This window comes from Podarcis melisellensis (genome assembly GCF_964234715.1).
Source record: "Podarcis melisellensis genome assembly, chromosome: 16".
NCBI classification, from domain to species: domain Eukaryota; kingdom Metazoa; phylum Chordata; class Lepidosauria; order Squamata; family Lacertidae; genus Podarcis; species Podarcis melisellensis.
In genome coordinates, this window is record NC_138533.1 from 23,869,280 (window position 1) to 23,888,747 (window position 19,468).

The window sequence follows — 19,468 nt, forward strand, 5'->3', positions numbered from 1 at the left end:
TGAACAGCTCAAAGACCTTTGTATTATAAACAGCCTTACATTATAATTATTTTACAAAATTATAGTGATTTTTAAAATTTCTCATCTTTACAAGTGGAGAACATTAGACATCTATACTGAGTTAATGGTGTGTGTTTGTAGGTATATATACACAAAGCGAGAGAGAGCTGTGATGGAACAGACAGGAAGTGATGCTGTTCTGAACTATTGTTATCAGTCACAGTAGGACCAGCAGTAGCCAACAGGGTGCCCTTGAGTTACTGGTCTACAACTCCCATCATCCCTAACGGTTGCTGGCTGCAGGTGCTGGTAGCAGCTGAAGTTCAATGGCTTCTGGAGGGCCCCACCTTGGCTGTCCCTGAAGTCATACATGGGGCAAAGGGGGGAGCCCCAAAAGGATCTCCCTCACCGTACCCTTCTGAGTACACTCCCCACATTTTGGTTGCCTTTTAGCACCACCCAGTTCCTAAGCAACTCCTTTGTGGTGGAAATACTCACTTGTGCACATTTAAAGCACATGACTTCTCCCAAAGAATTCTGGGAACTGGACGTTGTTAAGGGTGCTGGGAACTGCGGAGGGTAATCTACAGCTCCCAGAATTCTTTGGGGGAAGCCATGTGCTTTAAATGTATGGTGTGTCGGCAGACGCCTCTCCTGGGTTTTGTTTTGTTTTTTTGTTGCAGTGAGAAGCAGCAACTGGGAAGCCTCCTCCCTCCCACCATTCCTCTCTCGCATTCTGAGTAGAGCCCTCCCTGTAAGCACACCAGTCCTCATCAGATCCCGTTGCTTGTCAGGGCTGACACCTCCTCTTTGAGGAGAGAAACTCCAGGACCCTCCAACCAGCGAGGACATTAGCTCTGGCAGGGACGGCGGAAGTTTGGAGAAAGACAGCAAGCGACATTCTGCATCCTGTGGACCAACCCCACAGAGGTGTCTGGAAAATGGCTCTGCTGGGTGATGAAGATGATGACGAGGCTCACATCCACACATCATACATTGAAATCACAGCGCTTTCTCAAAAGAATCCTGGAAACGGTAGTTTGTTCAGGGGGCTGGGAATAATGGCTCCGTTATAGGTAAACTATGGTCCCCAGGATTCTGTGGGGGAAGCCGTGTGCTTGCAATGTGTGGTGTGTACACAGCCGGAGTCCCAGGCCTCCATAATCGCAGAAAGAGGTACATCGGCACAGATTGGGTTTGTCTAGGTAGTGTTCCAGTGTGGAGAATTCAACCTGAGTTGATGAGGAGCACTCAGTCTGAAATGACTCAGCTCCCAAGGACCTTTAACTGACACTGTAAACACACCATACATTTAAAGCACATGGCTCCCCCCTCAAGAATCATGGGAACTGTAGTTTGTTAAGGGCGCTGGGAATTGTAGCTCTATAGGGGAGAAACTACTTCTTTGCAGGAAGCCATGTGCTTTAATGTTGAACGTGCTTTGTATGTATGGCGTGCAGTCCTGAGGTCTTCCAGCTATACGTCAAGAGGGTTTTATGTTCCCCAAGAGCCTTTGCTCACGTGAGGCTGAGGGTTTAGGGCGACATGGCACTTTTTGGTTGGTCACCTTCACACCATACACTTAAAGCGTTATGATACTATTTTAAACAGGCATGGCTTCACCCAAAGAATTCTAGGAGTTGATAGGAGACCCCCTATTCCCAATTCCAGAGCCACAGTTCTCAGCATGGTTTAACAATAAATCGTTCTTCAAAGAGAGCTCTGGAAATTGTAGTTTTGCAAGGAGGAAGAGGGGTCTCCTAACAGGGCCTGCAACAAACTACAGCTGCCAGAATTACCTGGGGAAAGCCATGACTGTTTAAAGTAGTAGCGTAGCACTTTAAATGTATGGTGGGAATGTGGCCTTTTTCTTTGTTGCTTACTGTGGTTTGAGTGTCTTGGGTTGGCGATGGCAGCGGATGGAGAGCATTTCAACCCTCATGCCATTTGCTCAGCTACATACTTAGTGGTGCCTTCTGTCCTAACAGCCCCATTGCTGAAGCTGCTTTAAAAAAAACCAATACAACCCACCCACCCCCCACTTCTTGCTAACTGCTAAGCAATTTTTTAAAAGTGTTTTTATGAGCAAAAGAGAGGCAGCATAAGCAGATGAAACCAACCACACACACACACACACACAGAGAGAGAGAGAGAGAGAGAGAGGGAGGGAGAGAGAGAGAGAGAGATGGCAAGAACAGCCTTTGCTGGCAAACCCGAGTCCCAGTTTTACTGGGCATTTTATTGTATACCTCAAAAGCAGCTATTTGTAAGCTCCAGAATGTGATTAAAAGAGGGATCTGCTAAGGACATGGCTGATCTTTCCCCACCTATAGAGGATTAAGAAAGTCGAAGGTGCCTTTGATGGTTCTCCTAGAACTAAAAGGAAAGGAAGTGTGTCAATTCTGGCATTAATGTACTCTGTACAGCAGCTTTTGCCTACCCTGGGCCCTCCTGATGTTCTTTCTGCACTACAACTCCCATCAGCCCCAGACAGTGGTTGCCGTCTGGGGCTGATGGGAGCTGTGGTGCCAAACCTCTGGAGGGCCCCAGGTGGGCAAAGGCTGCTGTCCAGTCTATCGCTGCCAGGTGAGTCAGTGCAATCCACAGTTTCTTGTTGCCTCTCACGCATTGTGGCTTGCGCAATCCTGAAACAGAGGCAGATTTCAGTGCACAAAGGAACACACTCGATCATCCCCCCCCCCCCACGGAGCAAAAGACACTGGGCTGTTTCAGTCTTAGGAGTGCACTGCCAACAACACGCAGGGGCGAAACGCCACCTTTGTGTTGGAGCTTAACTTGTGTGTGCAATTAACATACACAAACACACACACTCATTCACAGTTAATCTGTTCGCAGTAATGTTTCAGTCCCCCGCATGGACAATATCTACACACTACACATGCATAGCAGTTGGCTATTGATTTAACTGCTGAGGGTGACCACCCTGGGAGCTCTCCTACAGTGAGGATGCTAACCAGGGTCTGTGCTTCCCTCTCATAGAATTACAGTGCCCTGGATTCTCAGGGGAATTACTATTTAACGTGGGGTTAGCCAACGTGGTGCCCTCCAGATGTTGTTGGGTTCCATCGTCCCCCATCAGAATTTCCCTATCAGCTCAACCACATCTGGAGGCAAGGTGTTGGCTACCCCTGATTTAACTAGTTTTAAGTCCGTGGTATAGATATGCCCATAGACAGACGTCCACTATTTGCATCTTCGCGCACATGTTCAGAAACGTGTTGCCCATCCAGCACATCCTTTGTCCATCCCTGCAGATGTGAGGAAATTACACGTGCGTTGACTTCCCTTCTTTAGAAAGGAGCATCTGTCAATACATGCAAACGCATACATGTGCGAATAGCCACACAAGCACAAACAAGCAGCCACTTCCCCCAAGTTTCTCCCAACCAGGAGGACACAGGAAGCAGGGTGGTGGCAGCTCATCCATCGCTGTTCACAGCAGTTTGAAACGAGAGTCAAGAGGAAGAAAATCAGAGCTCTAAAGAGTTAGCAAAATGCTGCAAATTGGCAGAGGTGTCCTGATGCCGTTGTCTGCGGCTGCTTGCTCTGCTCTCAGCTGAAACAGTGGGGCCGGCTCAAGTGTTTGGACTCTGCATGGCACCCAGGAGTGGTGGGGGCCCATCTACTTCAGCCCTTGCCTGTGCCGCAACATCCCCCTCCTGGCACAGCCTGGGCCCAAATGGATGATTTGATAGTGCCTTCCCTTGGCCTTGGCCATTCCTCTCCTTTTAACCGCTCAAGCTTGCTGTCCCTTTTCATTCTGAGGCTAGTTCAAGCATTGGCTGGTCGCAAGCAGGAGCCGTATCTGACCAGCTAAGGTAAAGTAGAAGTGTGGGTAGCGGGGCGGATGGTTGGGAGGACCAAAATGAAAGCACCTGGTTGTTCTCTTGGACGGGGCACGTTTGTCAGGAACAGGGACTGTGCGGCCCTCCTACCACTTGAGGAACTCGCGCACCCAGCTCCACAGCTTGGTGACCCAGATGTTGGCCCCCAGGTCCGTCAGGTACTGGATCTCAGGTGTTAGCATCTTGCGGCAGAGCTTCCGGTGCTTCTTGTTGATCCTCTTTTTCAGATTGTACCCCAGGATGGTCTTTTTGCCAAATGGCTGCCACGGTTGCATGCTGGATTCCTGGATGGCGCTGGCGTCCACCGGGCGGCCCCCGTCAATGCAGATGTTCTTCATCTTCTCATTCTCTTCCTGAAGCCTGGCCACGTCCCTGGCCATCCTCTCACGCCCGTAGGCTTCCACCTTGCGCCAGAAGGTAGCGTTGAAGTACTGGTAGAGTTTGGCGTCTATGAGATTCCAGGCCGTGGCCTTCTGGTAGAGCTCATCCGTCAGCCTGGAGACGCTGGAATCATTCCGGGCGTTGAGCTTGAAGTAGATGATGTCTTCCAGCTCCCAGCAGAGCAAGTCTTTCAGAAGCACCAATGACTCGTCAAAGTACTCTACCAGCATGACCAGGTGGAAACGCTCGTCCACTTCACGGATGTACTGTTCAACTAGAGGGCTGTTGGCATTCATGCTACTGTCATAGCCCAAGTCGAAGAAGAGGAGATTCTGGAGGTAATGTGCACCAAATCCATTGGGATCATAGTAACGCCAAGGGTCCTGCAGGAATTCGGCCAGCTTATCGTCGTCTGACAACTTCCAGGTCATGGGAATGAGACGCCCAAAATAATGGAAGGAGGACTCAAAGAGGTAGGCGGGGTCCCGCAGCACGGTGACAAAGATGGTGTCGGCTGGTAGCAGCTTGCGCACTTCCTCATAATGGAAGCGCATGTGGTTGCAGATGATGTTGAAGCACATGCCAGGCTGGTAGTCCTGCACTTGACTCCGCTCAAAGAAGGAGGGATAGTAGAAGTCGTTGCGTCCGCTGGGAAAGGCGAACTTCAGGCGGTGCTTCTCCCCAAAGCGGAAGAGGATGTTGATTATGGTGCTGCTGGCTGTCTTGTGGGTCTTCAGGAACATGATGTCCAGCTTGGGATGACACTTCTGTGGACTGTGGCTACCGTTGGCCAAAGCCAGCAGCCGAGCCTGGGAAGGGTAGGAAGAGCACGAGTAGGGGATTGGGACCCTAAGGGGAAAGCAAGGTAGACAATGAGAATCTCTCCAGGAATGCATAAGGAGCTCTCTCACTATTTTCCTTGACTGCGCTATGCTTGGCAAAGGTCCTAGACCTTCCTCTAGCTTCCAGTTTCCACTGGACATTCATTTTCAGGAGTTGAATATGGTTTGCTAGAGGAGGTAACTGATTGCCAATGTGTTCTGGGCCCAATTCAAGATGCTCTTAATAGTATTTAAATCCCTAAATGACCTAGGCCACAAATATCTGAAAGACCATCTCCATCACTACAAGATCTTTGTGTGTTAAGATCTGCAGAGATAGTTCTGCCACCCTCCAAAGTGCAGAGAATGGTGGCCCAAGAGAGGACTTTTTCTGTGGTAGTCCCTGAATTGTGAAACTCCCTCCCCACAGAGGTGCATCTGGTATCTTCATCAAACAGTTTTCACCATATGCTCAAGATACACCTCTTTACCAGGACCTCTGACACCTGAAATATATTGTTTTAAGTTTGTGGGGGGCAAGACTTCCCTAAAATCTCTGGATTAAGTAAAGGGGTTAGAATTTAAGCAAACCCCTAATTCCTGGCTTTAGTAAATGTTGGAATTTAATCAGTGGATTTAACATTGGACCTTTCTGAGACCTGAAGGTGTAGGGCAGTATAATTTTTTTTATAAATAACAACAACAACAATTCAACAGTGTAAAAATACAGGCTGGACTTGTTTTCCTGACCAGGGAAAGGCCTGGGGATGGGCAATTATGGAGCAAAGGCAGAGCCATTAACCCATAAAGAAAGCCATCAACAAGTGAGGAGACCTTGAGCTCTAGGTGTTTAGCAAAAGTCAATCATAGAGTTGGAAGGGAGAAGTTTCCAGGGTTACAGTGAGTGAAGATATACCATATAATGAAGGAGGGGTTCCTCCTTCAGTTGTGTGTTGGTGGGCAGAGATGAAAGGGGTTTAGGATTTCCAAGTGGATGGCTTAACCAAACACAGGAAAAAGTGCCATTTTGACAAGCAGTTTGGCAAAGAGAGGAAGTGGGGTCTGAGCTCTATGTGAGCTGGCTGTGACAAAGAGACACAGAGAACATGGCTTTCTCTGCTTGCAAACCCAACTCTGCTATGCCTATGAGAGATGTATAGGGGCCCTTTTGGGGTGCTATTGCTCTGAACCCCTCCATAGTAGGCTCAGGTTGTATATATGTGTAAATAAACCATATATCATAAAAACACTACAGACTCCACTGTGCCTCCTTATTCTAAAAGGAAACACAGATCCTAGTAAGTGTGCCTGCTACCCCTAGAATCTCTGAGCATTTTCTTAACTGTAGTTTGCTAAGAAATGGGAGGTGCAGAGGACCTTGGTGGGCACCGAGGGGTGACCGAGGGAGCTTTGAGACTACAGACGCCACACTGGAGATTCCAGAGGGACATATTCACCAGTGGCAGAGTGGACTGTACCAGTACAGTGCTTTCCAACATTAACCTTCCCACACACAAAAACCCAATTCATTGAAAATAGAAAGCTAGCATATCAAGGATAACATTTCTTGCCCAGCCCCCACATGCGTCAAGTTTTCTACTTGCAGGGAATTTTCCTGCATGCCCCCAAAAGAAAGAAAACAACCCCCCCTCCTGCTGCCTGAAGTGGTACAGTCCATTCTACCACATCAGGGCTCAAACCCTTCACTCTCCTTCATGCATATATTCTGTTCTGAGAGCCTTTCTGTGGAGGCAGAACAGACTGTGGTTCCACTCATGGTCTCTTGGTCCACACGTCTTCTCCTATGTGCACCAGACTCACTCTGTCATGCTGACTTGTAAGGGTGGGACGGCGTAGGAGTACAGCAGCAGCATAAAGCTGGTTAGGAGAGTCCCCAGGACGAGGCCCTTACACATGGACTTCCAGTTCTTCCCCTGATGCACCATCGTGACCACCTGAAAAGGAAAACAGAAAAAGGGCAGTGAATTCATGGGCAGATTACTAGAAGCAAGAACACAAGAAGCTCTTTGCATATGGCCCTCAGAACTCAACCCAGACCACACCCTTCACTGGTACTGCTTTGAACCTTGAGTGTTTTATTTACCTGCCTGGAAGGTGTCTCTGAGCTAAAGATCCCCTCACGCCTTATATACCCAACTGATTGTTGAGGGTTTCCTGTAGATACCATTTTAGCAGGAGGTCCATTCCATACATTCCATGTAGGTGTGGCGGCTGCCGCTGCGGCTGCCCCCCTTTGGTATTCTCTCCCTCCCGTCTCTGTTGCCTCTTCGGCACCTGCTGAACACCTTCCTCTTGAACTTGCAGGTACTGAAGTGGGAGGGAGAAGAGTCAGAGCCAACAGATACCGAAGAGGCTTGTAATCACGGGCAGATTGCTTAACTATAGTTCCCTAATCCCTGGTTTCAAGCCTTGGTTAATTAAGAGAAGAGGCAAGGAACCTTTTTCAGAACGAGGGCCACATTCACTTGTAGATATAATAATAATATTATAATAATTTATCATTTATACCCCGCCCATCTGGCTGAGTTTCCTCAGCCACTCTGGGCGGCTCCCAATCAAGTGTTAAAAACAAGACAGCATTAAATATTAAAAACTTCCCTGCATTCAGGGCTGCCTTCAGATGTCTTTTAAAAATAGGATAGCTGCTTATTTCCTTGACATCTGATGGGAGGGCAGGTGCCACTACCGAGAAGGCCCTCTGCCTGGTTCCCTGTAACCTCACTTCTTGCAATTAGGGAACCGCCAGAAAGCCCTCGGTGCTGGACCTCAGTGTCCGGACTGAACGATGGGGGTGGAAATGCTCCTTCAGGTATACAGGTCCAAGGCTGTTTAGGGCTTTAAAGGTCAGCACCCTTCTGGGGGCCACATGCCAGTGGTGGGCAAGTGTGGAGGCAAAAGTGAGTGGGGCAATTGATGCAGATGTTACCTTTGTGCAGTAATTTAACTTCTACACACACTTGCATACACGCCTCTGAGCAAGCAAGGGGCATTACTGGTGTTCAAGGACAAATTCCAGCCGCGCAATAACCACTCAAGGGGGGTACAAAGCAGGGCTAGTGAAGGGGTGTGGCCTGGTGAGAGTTCCAAGGGCCAGACAGAGAGGCTTGGAGAGCCAGATCTGGCCCCCGAGTCTAAGGTTCCTCTCATCTGGTTAAGGCTGGCAGGAAAAAATTGAGCCAGAGAATAAATAAAGTACACAATCCCATAGGGCTCCTTATTTTGTAGTGCGCTCCCCCCCAAAATCCTATACACACAAACAAACAAAAACGCAGACACCCCTCCTCCCTCTAATCTATCCTAACAATTTGCTCAGCAACCTCCTTGCTAGCAGTAAGCAAAGATGAAACATGAAAAGGCTACAGCACCTGCCTGCTGTCCGCAGGAGGAGTCTGCTGAAATCAGACCTCAGAGTTGCTCCAGCAGCTTCAACGGCTGGATGGAGCAAACGCCTGGTTCTTTCTGAGGCAGAGAGAATGCCTGAGCACCCGGTGTGTGAGTGTCTGCAATGCAGCAGCATTGTCCTCTGTGTCAGGCCAAGGAGACATACTTCCTGGGGCCTTGCAGTGGCAGAGCTGGCAATGGGCACAGCAGGCAGGCAGAGTTTTGGGAGAGAGTGCAAATGGGTTGCTCTCTGGCTGGCAGCCAGGAAGGTCTGATTGAAGGAGCTCTGGGTATCCAACCAGCTTTCCTCAACCTGCTGCCCTCCGTGTGTTCATTTTTTACCCCCTGCCAGTTTAAAGGGCCTTAAGTTGTTAATTAGCAAAAGGCCTGGGGGAAGATAATTATTATTATTTGCCTGGCAACTAAAGATACAGTTGGGTGCCTTCCACTCTCTGCCAAGCAAGAGCGCATGGGATTCCAGGCCCTTGCCCAGGGTTCGTGCTTCTTTGGCAGAGACCGTTGTAGCTTTAAGAAATGTGATTTATTCACATATGACACCTTCAGTTTGCATGGGGGTGTAATAAAAAAAATTAAGGTCTTATGTATATAATAAATGTTCATAAATGTACCAACCAAGCACGTACATAGATATGTGGACCACATGTCTGGAACAGTACAGGAAGACCACCCTGAAACCATTTTGACTCCCAAACTAACCAAATGTTTTCTCTGCAAGGAGGGAGGGGGTGAGGGAACCTTCCCATTGTCTCAGGAATGGGGTAATCACAATATCAAAGGAATGGCCAGACTACCAGGAAAGGCATTATCAGATAACCTGGCAGACAGGAAAAACATCAACATTCAAATTTCTGTTGTAGACCGCATTTTCTGTGATGTAGATATGATGTATCTGGGGGGTGGTCTTGAGCTACACCCCTTCTGTGATCTATGTATGAGGTTTCTGGGGGTGGTCTTGGACTCCAGGGTGGGCAATTTAAAATGTCTAAATAAGGGCAGGTGTGATAGGAATTTTGAGGTCTTAGATATATGTTAAATGTTCATAAGTGTACCAACCAAGCACATACATAGATCAGCACAGGAAGACCGACCTGAAACCATTTTTGACTCCCAAACTGACCAAATGTTTTCTGCAAGGTCAAAGGAAAATGGAAGCGCCTCCCCATTGTATTTTCCTTCACAAATCCTGTCTAAAGGGCACATTTATTAACAGGGTGTGAGCCTGTGACCTGGCTCAGAACTAAGTATTTATTATTGCAAAAGACTGGCCAGCCTCCCCAGGCAATCCAATCAAATTATCATTAAACAAGTAACCTGTAAGACGAGATAAACAGCATTCAAATTTCTGTTTTAGACTGCCTTTTCTGTGGTGTGTGTATGATGTTTGTGGGGTGGTGGTCTTGGGTTATACCTCTTTTGTGATCTATGTATGATGTATGGAGGGGTGGTCTTGAGCTCCAGGGCAGGGAATTTAAAATGTTTATATAAGGGCAGGCACACCTTGGTTCTGGGTTACTCCTCCCTCCCTGTTGCAACAGATCAATAAAGATCAGGCTTACTAGCTGCTTTACTTCTCAATATTCTCTGGTTGGCCTCTGTTATTTTCTCCTGTCGATGGGGAACCTACTGTTACGGAAGGGGGGGGGCATGTCTTCTTCACCTTCTTCTTCGCTACAATATATCAATTTATTTCCAATTGTCAATGTCAAAAGGGACTAAAATCTATAAAATTCATAGAAAATCAACGTGCCAGTTTGCTCTGATCAGCCTTTCCTCCAGGCAATGTCAGGTGCCAGACTATGCATATTTGAGACCATTGTTTTCTCATCCCCAGGAAGTGTTTATCTGTGCATATCTCCAGCTCTGCATATTCCCCCCTCCCTCCTCATGTTAATCCGGTGTAGCTCTGCATATTCCCCCCTCCCTCCTCCATATGTTAATCTGTGTAACCCAACCTCCCTTTAATATATTCATGATGTAATCTGTGTAACCAAACCTCTCTTTAATGTATTCATGACGTGTTTTGCACTGTATTCTGGGACATGGAGGGAAGTTTCAAAAACTCATGTCACCCCTTTCTCACTGTTCAATCTCGTCTTGAACCTGTTGGCCAATAAACTTGGATCTTCTGCAGTTTGCTCCTGTCTCCGGCTGAGCTCATTTTCCTCCGCAGGGACCCACGGACTGAGTCCGATGAGCTGGGTGGCAGAGCAGCCTCGCACCCAGATTTTTGCCGTAACACTACAAAGGACTCCATAAAGGCTCTTGTGTCCCCCATAAGGGAATAAGGGCAGATTTTGTTTACAAGAGGGGAATCCACATCTTACAGCATGGTCATCTCAAGAGAAGCTTGTTCCTACAGCAGTGCAACACTCACTCCAAGGCATATCTCCTAAATCTGCCGTTCCTAAAAAAGTAATCCTCCGCAATTCAGTTGCATTCTAACTATCAGTTCTTTGGATGCTATTAAGTACTGTGATAGGAATTTTGAGGTCTTAGATATATGGTAATGTTCATAAGTGTACCAACCAAGCACGTACATAGATCAGCACAGGAAGACCGACCTGAAACCATTTTGATTCCCAAACTGACCAAATGTTTTCCCTGCAAGGAGGGAGGCAGGGTCAGGGAGCCTTCCCATTGTCTCAGGAATTGAGTAATCAGCATTTTAATGGGTGACAGACTATCAGAAAAGGCAATCAGATAACCTGGCAAACAGGGAAAACAACATTCAAATTTCTGTTTTAGACCGCCTTTTCTGTGATGTAGGTATGATGTATCTGTGGGGTGGTCTTAGGTTACATCCCTTCTGTGATGCATGTATGATGTTTCTGGGGGGTGGTCTTGATCTACAGGGTGGTAATTTGGCAATTTCAAAAGTCTATATAAGGCATTGCGCGTCATTTTTCTGGGTTCCTCCTCCCTCCTTTGTGTGGTGAGTGAGGACCCTGTTGCAACAGAGCAATAAAGCTCAGGCTTACTAGCTGCTTTGCTTCTTAATATTCTCTGGTTGGCCTCTGTTATTTTCTCCTATCAACAGGGAACCTATGTAAGGACTTTATATAGGCTCTTGGATACCCCATAAGGGAAAAAGGACAGATTTTTGTTTACAACAGTACTACTGGTTAATCCCCTCAGGTGTCACCTAACAAAGGAATTTCCCTGATTTTATGAACACGTTGATTGACTAAGATTAAAGACTGGTACACACTTAGAACAATTACCTAGGTTTACTCTTCACATGCTAATTGCTGGTGCTCAGAAGTGGGTACGCACATTCCAGTACACATGGATCTTAATTACATTCTCAGGCTTTGAGAATGTAATAATAATAATAATTGTTATAAGAATTTTAAGGTCACACACACATATATATACTGTATATAGTTCATAAATTTACCAAGCAAGCACATACAAATATGTAAACCACGTCTGAAACCCACAGAAAAAGTCCTGAAACCATTTTCTCCCTCCCAAAATGACCTCAAATATTTCTCTGAAAAGTCGAAGGAAATAAGAAATCTCCCCATTGTCTCTTTCACAAATCCTGTATTAAGGGCGCATTTAAGATATGAATAGGGTGTGAGCCTGTGACCCGTGACCTGCATTTAGGAATTGAGTAGGTATCCTAACAAGAGTGGCCAGGATGCCCAGGTAACCCAATCAGGTAACCTGGCCGACAGAAAGAAACAACACACCCGGATTTTCGCCCCCTCTCTGATGTATTAAGGGGGTGGGTCTTGGGCCACAGCCCTTCTGTGATGTATGTATAATGTTTCTAGGGGTGGTCTTGGACTCCAGGACGGGCAATTTAAAATGTCTATATAAGGGCTTGTGCACATGGCTCGGGGTCCCTCCCCCCCTTCCTGTGTGTGGGGGGAGTACCCAATTGCAACAGCTTTAATAAAGATCAGACATACTAGCTGCTTTGCTTCTCAATATTCTCTGGTTGGTCTCTGTTATTTTCTTCGACCGATAGAGAACCTACAAAAAGACTCTATATGGGCTCTTGGTTACCCCATAAGGGGAAGGGAGCAGTTTTTTTCTCATAACATCATCATCATCATTTATTTATTTATACACCGCCCATCTGGGTGGGTTTCCCCAGCCAGATTAATATCTATGTGTAATTAAAATCCATGTCTTTACACATAATCACTATGTAAACAGCTCAACCCCCTTGCATAATACACAATGAGACTATCTTAAAGTACATCTCAGTTACAACATAGAAGTTTTAACTAAATCCTAATATTTACTTAACCTGAACATTCAGCACCACAGATCTATTACAACACATGAAGGTGCCAGGCAAGGCTTCCTGGGAACGGCATTCCACAATTGGAGGGGCCACTGCAGAAAAGGCTTGTTCTCATGTTGCAACCCTCCAGAACTCTTGCGGAAGAGGCACACAAAGAAGGGCCTCAGATAATGATCGCAGGGTCTGGGTTGGTTCTTATGGAGAGAGGCAGTCCTTGAGGTATTGGGTCCTGAGCCCTTTAAGGCTTTATAGCTTAAAACCAACACTTATAATTGGGCCAGGAAACTAATTGGCAGCCAGTGTAGTCAGGCTGAGATTGGCGTTATATGCTTCAACTGTCTTCCCCCAGTCAGCAGCCTGGCCACTGAATTCTGCACCACTGACGTTTCCAAGGCAACCCCAAGTATAAGGTGTTGCTGTAGTCCACCGAGGTTAAAGCAGCTAAAGCAGTTAACCAGTTATACTCTAGTCTAGAATATGCCTTCTAGCCGAGTCTAACTTTGGGGACTACTTCTGTCAGCCTCAGACTTTGCTCCCATCAGCCTTAGCTTCATGCAGCCATGTTGGCTAGGGGGGGGGACTGATGGGAGCTGTAGTTCAACACATCTGGAGAGCACCAGGTTGGCAAAGGCTGGTTTCCTTAATTGTTGGGTTGAAATAAACGACAGACGAATGACAAGTGTCATATGGGAGGCATCTCTCGAGCATGTCTCGGGGAGTCCCTTTTATTGAATATTACAGCATTGCCACATATGTGCTTGTTGCTGATTGGTTAACACAAATACAATGCAAAGGTTGCATATAAGCATTAATCATCAATAGATTAAAGGCTGGGAAAGGGAACACAGAATTGGACAGGCGTGAAAACCTCCTTATTAAACTATTACTAGTGATTGATATAGAAAGACTTAAAAGAACATAACTATCACAGGTCAGGGTACGATGTTTCATGAACTCAATGTGAACTGAACATTCTAGGGTGGGTGAAGAAGGAATGCTTCAGCTTAGAACGGTTTGCCAGAGTCATGTGCAGAAGCAAAACTTCCCATCACTTAATGTTGACTGAGTCATAGCAAGGCAAATGTTAGTTCTTGCATGTGGTGGGTAGGTGTCCGGTAGCTCATTTGCCATGAGCAGGTAGCCATCATAGGTCATACACACACAATCTTTCCTCTCTGTTCTGGGGTTCTGTTCCTGTTTGATTCCCCACTGTTTCAGTGACTGCCTCTGCCCTTGCCCTCATTGACAAAGAGACTGGCAACAGGGCTTCCCTTGCCAAAGCAGTCTGAATCCTTTCTCCCTCCCCACATTTCTGTGCCTTTTAGTACCACCAAAAACATCTGGAGGGCATCAGGGTGGCAAAAGCTGGGGTAATGGAAGGAACGTCTGCATGGAACACTTTCTGTATGGAGTTTGTGGTCCATTTCACCAACTCGGCTCTCAAAAATATCTCTTAGATGGAAGTCTAGTCTTGCTACCCCAAAACTCTTGAGGGTGATGACAGGGCACTTGGCTCAAATGCTAGAGACTCAGCCCCTTGCACAACCACCAAATGGCCAAAGGGAGGGTTGCAGCTTAGTGGTAGAGCATCTGCTTTGCATGCAGAAGGTCCCAAATCCAATCCCCAGCAGCATCTCCAGGTAGGGCTGAAAGAGAATGAAACCCTGGAGAACTGCTGCCTGTCAGGGTAGGCAATAATGAGCTATCTGGTCTGATTCAGTAGAAGGCAACTTCCTATGGCCCTATTTAAATCAGCTCTTTATTCAGAAGCATGAGGACTAGGATCTTCCTTTATTTTTAGAGCAAGGGCTGTAGATCAATCCCCAGCAGCTTCAGGTTGGGCTGGAAGTGCCCCCTGCCTGAAACCATGGAAAGCCACTGCCAGTCAGCATAGAGAGGCACTGAGGCTCTGTGTATGCCATACATTTAAAGCACATACCCCCCCCCCCATTCCAGTTCCCAGGACTCCTTGGGAGGTGTTCAATATGCTGACATGGTATAAGGCACCTTCCTACATTCCATTTTTCATCTTCCCTCACCTTTTCTTCAAAAATACATTTAAATTGCCCCACATCATTAAAGAACAGATAAATATATAAGACAAATAAATGGTTACAACAAAATGATCAAAATCTATACATCAAAACAAAACCCGACAAGGAAGACAATCTAAACCAGCATCATGCGTGTAAGGTAAATAAAATCAATCCATCAGCTAATTATTACCGGCTTTGTGAGAGAGACAATCTAAGGAGGACAGAGCTTTTTGTTTGCCTTGGCGTCCTCGGAAAGTCCAGGGAGAGTGAGGGAGAAAAGACCTCTTTGTTACTTATTTCACCTTTTCCAGCTAGAGAGTAGGAGCCTGCGAGAGATGGCGACACAAAAGCACCCACCAGCAAAGTTATCCAGCTGAGACAGAAAAGGTCAGATGAGAGATTTCTGACATTTCTGAAACTAGAGGGGGGAAAAGAGCACATTCATCCCGAGAGATAAGACTACACACATATCCACACTTACCTTCTGCCTTACACTGTCTAGGCACAAGTCTGTGATTTAAAGCTCTGTGCTGGAGCGCTCTTTGTTCCGCCCCGGAACTTTCCCCAGAAAAACACGCTCTTTAAAGCTGAAGTGCAATAATTAGCCATTTGATTTCTCTTGGATTGCTGTTTGCTCTGATTCAGCAGTAAAGGAATGGTTTCCCGGGGTGAAGAAAAGAACACTTGGTTATGGAGCTGTACATTCTTGGAAATCGTGGAGGAAAGGCAAGTGTGGGTAAGACCTACGTTGGCTATTTCATGGGCTCCCATTCTAATCTGTTTGAGGGGAGGTTAAATGATGCAGCATCAGATCAAGTGTCACCCCCCCCCCCGTTTCCCAGTCCATTTTCATGTCACTTTCCTGGTTGCAAAAAGTCTGATCTTTCGCTACAAGTCCAGTTCAAGGGTAAAAGCATTTAGTGGCACTTTGCTAGAGGCTAGCAAATATATTGCGACCTCTGTTCGACAGTCGGGTACTTCCAGCTGGAAAAAGGCTTTTATCATATGAGGTCCAGTTAACAACCAAATTGGAGTGGGGGCGACAGCATGTGCTTGTGGGATAGTTGCTGGCAACTGATTAGGTTTCCGTTTAGGCATTAACATGCACCTGGAGCTGCCCTGAAAGTGAAGGTATCCAGCTGAAGCCAACGCTTTTTTCTCTCCATTATGCTGGCAAGAGCCCCAATTATTGGCCCGGTCATGTAAAAAGGAGTCAAAGGGTTCTAGGGCATATGCAGAATGGCAGCTAAGAACAGAGAGAACTGTCCATTTTGGTAAACTGGGTTCTCATTTTTCCAGCCTGACATTCAGTTCTCCACCTTTCTACAGCAATCTCCATTAATTTTTTATTTTTTAAAAAAATTCCTCATGACAATTTGTCAGCATTTTAGTGCAAATGCCTAAGAATTTAAGAATGCTGCTGAGTGGGGCCAAAGGAGGCCCATGTACAGTAGGAGACTCAGGGCTGTGGGTTTGAGCCCCATGCTAGGCAAAAAGATTCCTGCACTGCAGGCAGTTGGATTAGATTACCCTCGTGGTCCTGTCCAACTATACAATTCTATTATTCTAGTCCAGCGTCTATTCTAGTTTTTGCAGTAGGCAATCAGCGGCAAGCCCACAAGCAGGACCCAAAAATTTAAAGCCCCTCCCCCAATTCTGGAAACTGTAGTTTACACCTCACGGAGTTACAATTCCCAATGCCTTTAAACTACAACTCCCAGGGTTCGGGGGGGGGGGGAATGTACTTCAACTGTGTGTACATAGCCAATGCCAATGACCAAGTTAAGAACATAATAAGAGTCTATTATAGTCCCAATAGTTCAACAGCCTTCCTTCTGCACAGCAGCCAAATCATTTGCTAAGTGTAAACAGTGGGATTATACAAACTCAGAGACTTTTACAGTAATCCGCAGATCCTTACACCTCCAGAAATTATAATCTCTTGTTTAACCTTATGTGGAAGGTCCCAAGTTCACTGAGGTCCAGCACCAAGGGCCTTCTGGTGGTTCCCTCCCTGCGACAAGTGCAAATTCTCCTTTTAATGTGAACTGAATAAAATTTCTCTCACAATCAAACTAAACTTCTTGCTAAGGCTGCAACCCATCAATTGCCCTTTTGGGTAGTGGTGCCCTCCCATCAGATGTCAAGGAAATAAACAACTGACTTTTAGAAGACATCTGAAGGCAAGGTTTTTAATGGAGGTTTTTAATGCTTCATGTTTTATCATGTTTTTAATATTCTGTTGGGAGACACCCAGAGCGGCTGGGGAAACCCAGCCAGATGGGCAGGGTATAATTAATAATAATTACCGTATTCTTTGCTCTATAAGATGCACCAGACAACAAGACGCACCTAGTTTTTGGAGGAGGAAAACAATAAAAAAAATATTCTGAACCTCAGAAGCCAGAACAGCAAGAGGGATCGCTGCGCAGTGAAAGCAGCAATCCCTCTTGCTGTTCTGGCTTCTGGGATAGCTGCGCAGCCTGCATTCGCTCCATAAGAAGCACACACATTTCCCCTTACTTTTTAGGAGGGAAAAAGTGAGTCTGATAGAGCAAAAAATACGGTATTTCCTGCCAAAATAATTGCAAATTCTTCAGTGACTCAAAAGCATTCAGATTTGACATATGAGCTGGGTGCAAATTTATTGAACAGCATCCGAATTTGGAATGTTACTGTGCATATATAAACTCCCAAGAATGGGCTTACTTCCAACAGCACCCTCCCCATATCAGTCTGAAGTTGTGGGCACACTATACATTTAAAGTACACATAAAGCACATCTTGTACCCCCTCCCCAATAATCCAGAGAACTGTAGTTTATCCCTTACAGAGCTACAGCTCCCTTAATAAACTACAGTTCTTGGGGTGTACTTGAAATGTATGGCGTGCATATGAGAGAAGCTAGGGTTGAGGGATGGATGCATGGTGCTACTGGCTGCATTATGTAGCTGAGATTCTCATCTCAATGAATAATGAATGGAAATTGTAAATAGATCCTGAACTGGGTAACAAGACTCCCTTATTCTTTCTTGACATTCAACACTGCATCCCAGTGTCTTTATGTTGACCTTTCCCTTGGAGGCTGGTCCACAGAAAGAACTGGGAACCTGATACAAACTGGAGGGGAAAGAAAGACAGAGAGAGAGGTTGGGGGCAGAGAAGGGAGGTCCAGCCACTGCCTGGTTTGGCACACAGGAGACCACCTAGAGCATGGGTAGGCAAACTAAGGCCCGGGGGCCAGATCAGGTCCAATTGGCTTCTAAATCTGGCCCACGGATGGTCCGGGAATCAGTGTGTTTTTACATGAGTAGAATGTGTCCTTTTATTTAAAATGCACCTCTGGGTTATTTTGGGGCCATAGGAATTCGTTCATTCTCCCCCCCCCCAAAAAAATATATAGTCCGGCCCCCTACAAGGTATGAGGGACAGTAGACCGGCCCCCTGCTGAAAACGTTTGCTGACCCCTGACCTAGAGCTTTGTGGCACCTCCAGTTTGGCTGCCTTTCTTCATATATTAGTTCATGGCAGATCATAAGGTACCACTGCCTGGGGTGGGCGCATGGAGTGTGCCCCTGAGGGGGGATAGGGGGCAGAGGGAGCCCACCGAGGCTCTCATCACAAAACGGGATGTGGGTGACCCAGGAGTGGAGCTGTGGCTGGGTGTGAGGAAGCTGTCTCGGCAATGAAGGAGCCTGTCATGGGGGCAACTGATCGCACCCCTCCAAAAAATGCACCCAGGGCTGCGGCCCGCCCCCCACGCTACGCCACTGACACCACCCCAGTCTTTGGGTGGTGCAAGATTCCAGGGGTCCAGGCATTTACCCAGGTTCATGTTTCCTTTCGAAATGAGGCACAGTGGAGACTGTGGGGTCTCCCCCCCCCCAAGTTTAATCAATCAAAGGCCCATGTGGGTTTATTTCCTTTCTCTGTATTCCATGTCATATTTTGATTGCTTGGAATGAAATCCACTTGGTTAAAAATGCTCCTATCTCACTTTATAAATTGTTCTTTAGTCACTGAATTCCTTCCTGTTTAGTTTCTGTGCTCTGGTTTCCTTCTGCGGTGTATAATTGAGAAAAAAGTTACATTTTGGTATGGATGGGGGACAAATGAGATTCAGTTAGCATTTAAAGATGAACCTATATAGCTTTTACTTTCCAAAACACCACACAAACCAAAAGGCAGCCACCCTTGAAAATTCACACAATTTTGCAATGCAGTTCTCTAGCCAGGAGATGTGTACAACAATGCAGGGTAAACTATGCATAGAAATGAATGCGTTAGTGAAAAAGCACACAAAAAATGCAAGATACACGGGGAAATTGCTTTGCCAAAATGTGTATATTAAGCAAAAATGCATATAAAAATGTGTATAAGAAGAGAAATTTGCACCAGAATTCTGATGAATGTTCAGGAGGACCTATTTTACAAAATTTTCAAACTGATGTGGAACCGTAGAGAACTGGAAAAACAAGAATCAGAGAATCCAAAACTGTCAGATTCAGCCACCCCTACATTCTGGTAACCCTAAAAGGTAGGAGTTTATGACACACTATCATAGATAATGACCAGAGGGTTGCCTCCATGCTAATGCCATTTTAGTGTTACTTTATTTTTTAAATAGATTTTATTTTGACAAAGCAATCGTCATAAATAAATAAGAATAAAAATGTGTACCCC

The 19,468-nt window shown here is 46.2% G+C and overlaps 1 protein-coding gene across 14 annotated transcripts in view; it reads right to left on the minus strand.

Moving 5' to 3' along the window:
* GAL3ST1 (galactose-3-O-sulfotransferase 1) overlaps positions 1-19,468 on the minus strand; it is a 34,817-nt gene continuing 15,349 nt past the window's right edge. For 7 of the 14 annotated variants that reach the window (XM_081892425.1, XM_081892426.1, XM_081892435.1 and 4 more), the window contains 2 exons: positions 6,890-7,023; positions 1-5,096 (listed from right to left, as the gene is read on the minus strand). In XM_081892425.1, the coding sequence (XP_081748551.1) occupies positions 3,953-5,096; positions 6,890-7,023 (1,278 nt within the window). In that variant the 3' untranslated portion in view covers positions 1-3,952. Of the gene's footprint in view, positions 5,097-6,889; positions 7,024-7,172; positions 7,397-8,454; positions 9,614-14,975; positions 15,204-15,266; positions 16,671-16,706; positions 16,981-19,468 lie in introns of those variants that run through there. The other 7 variants (XM_081892432.1, XM_081892431.1, XM_081892433.1 and 4 more) reach the window with 7 other exon arrangements.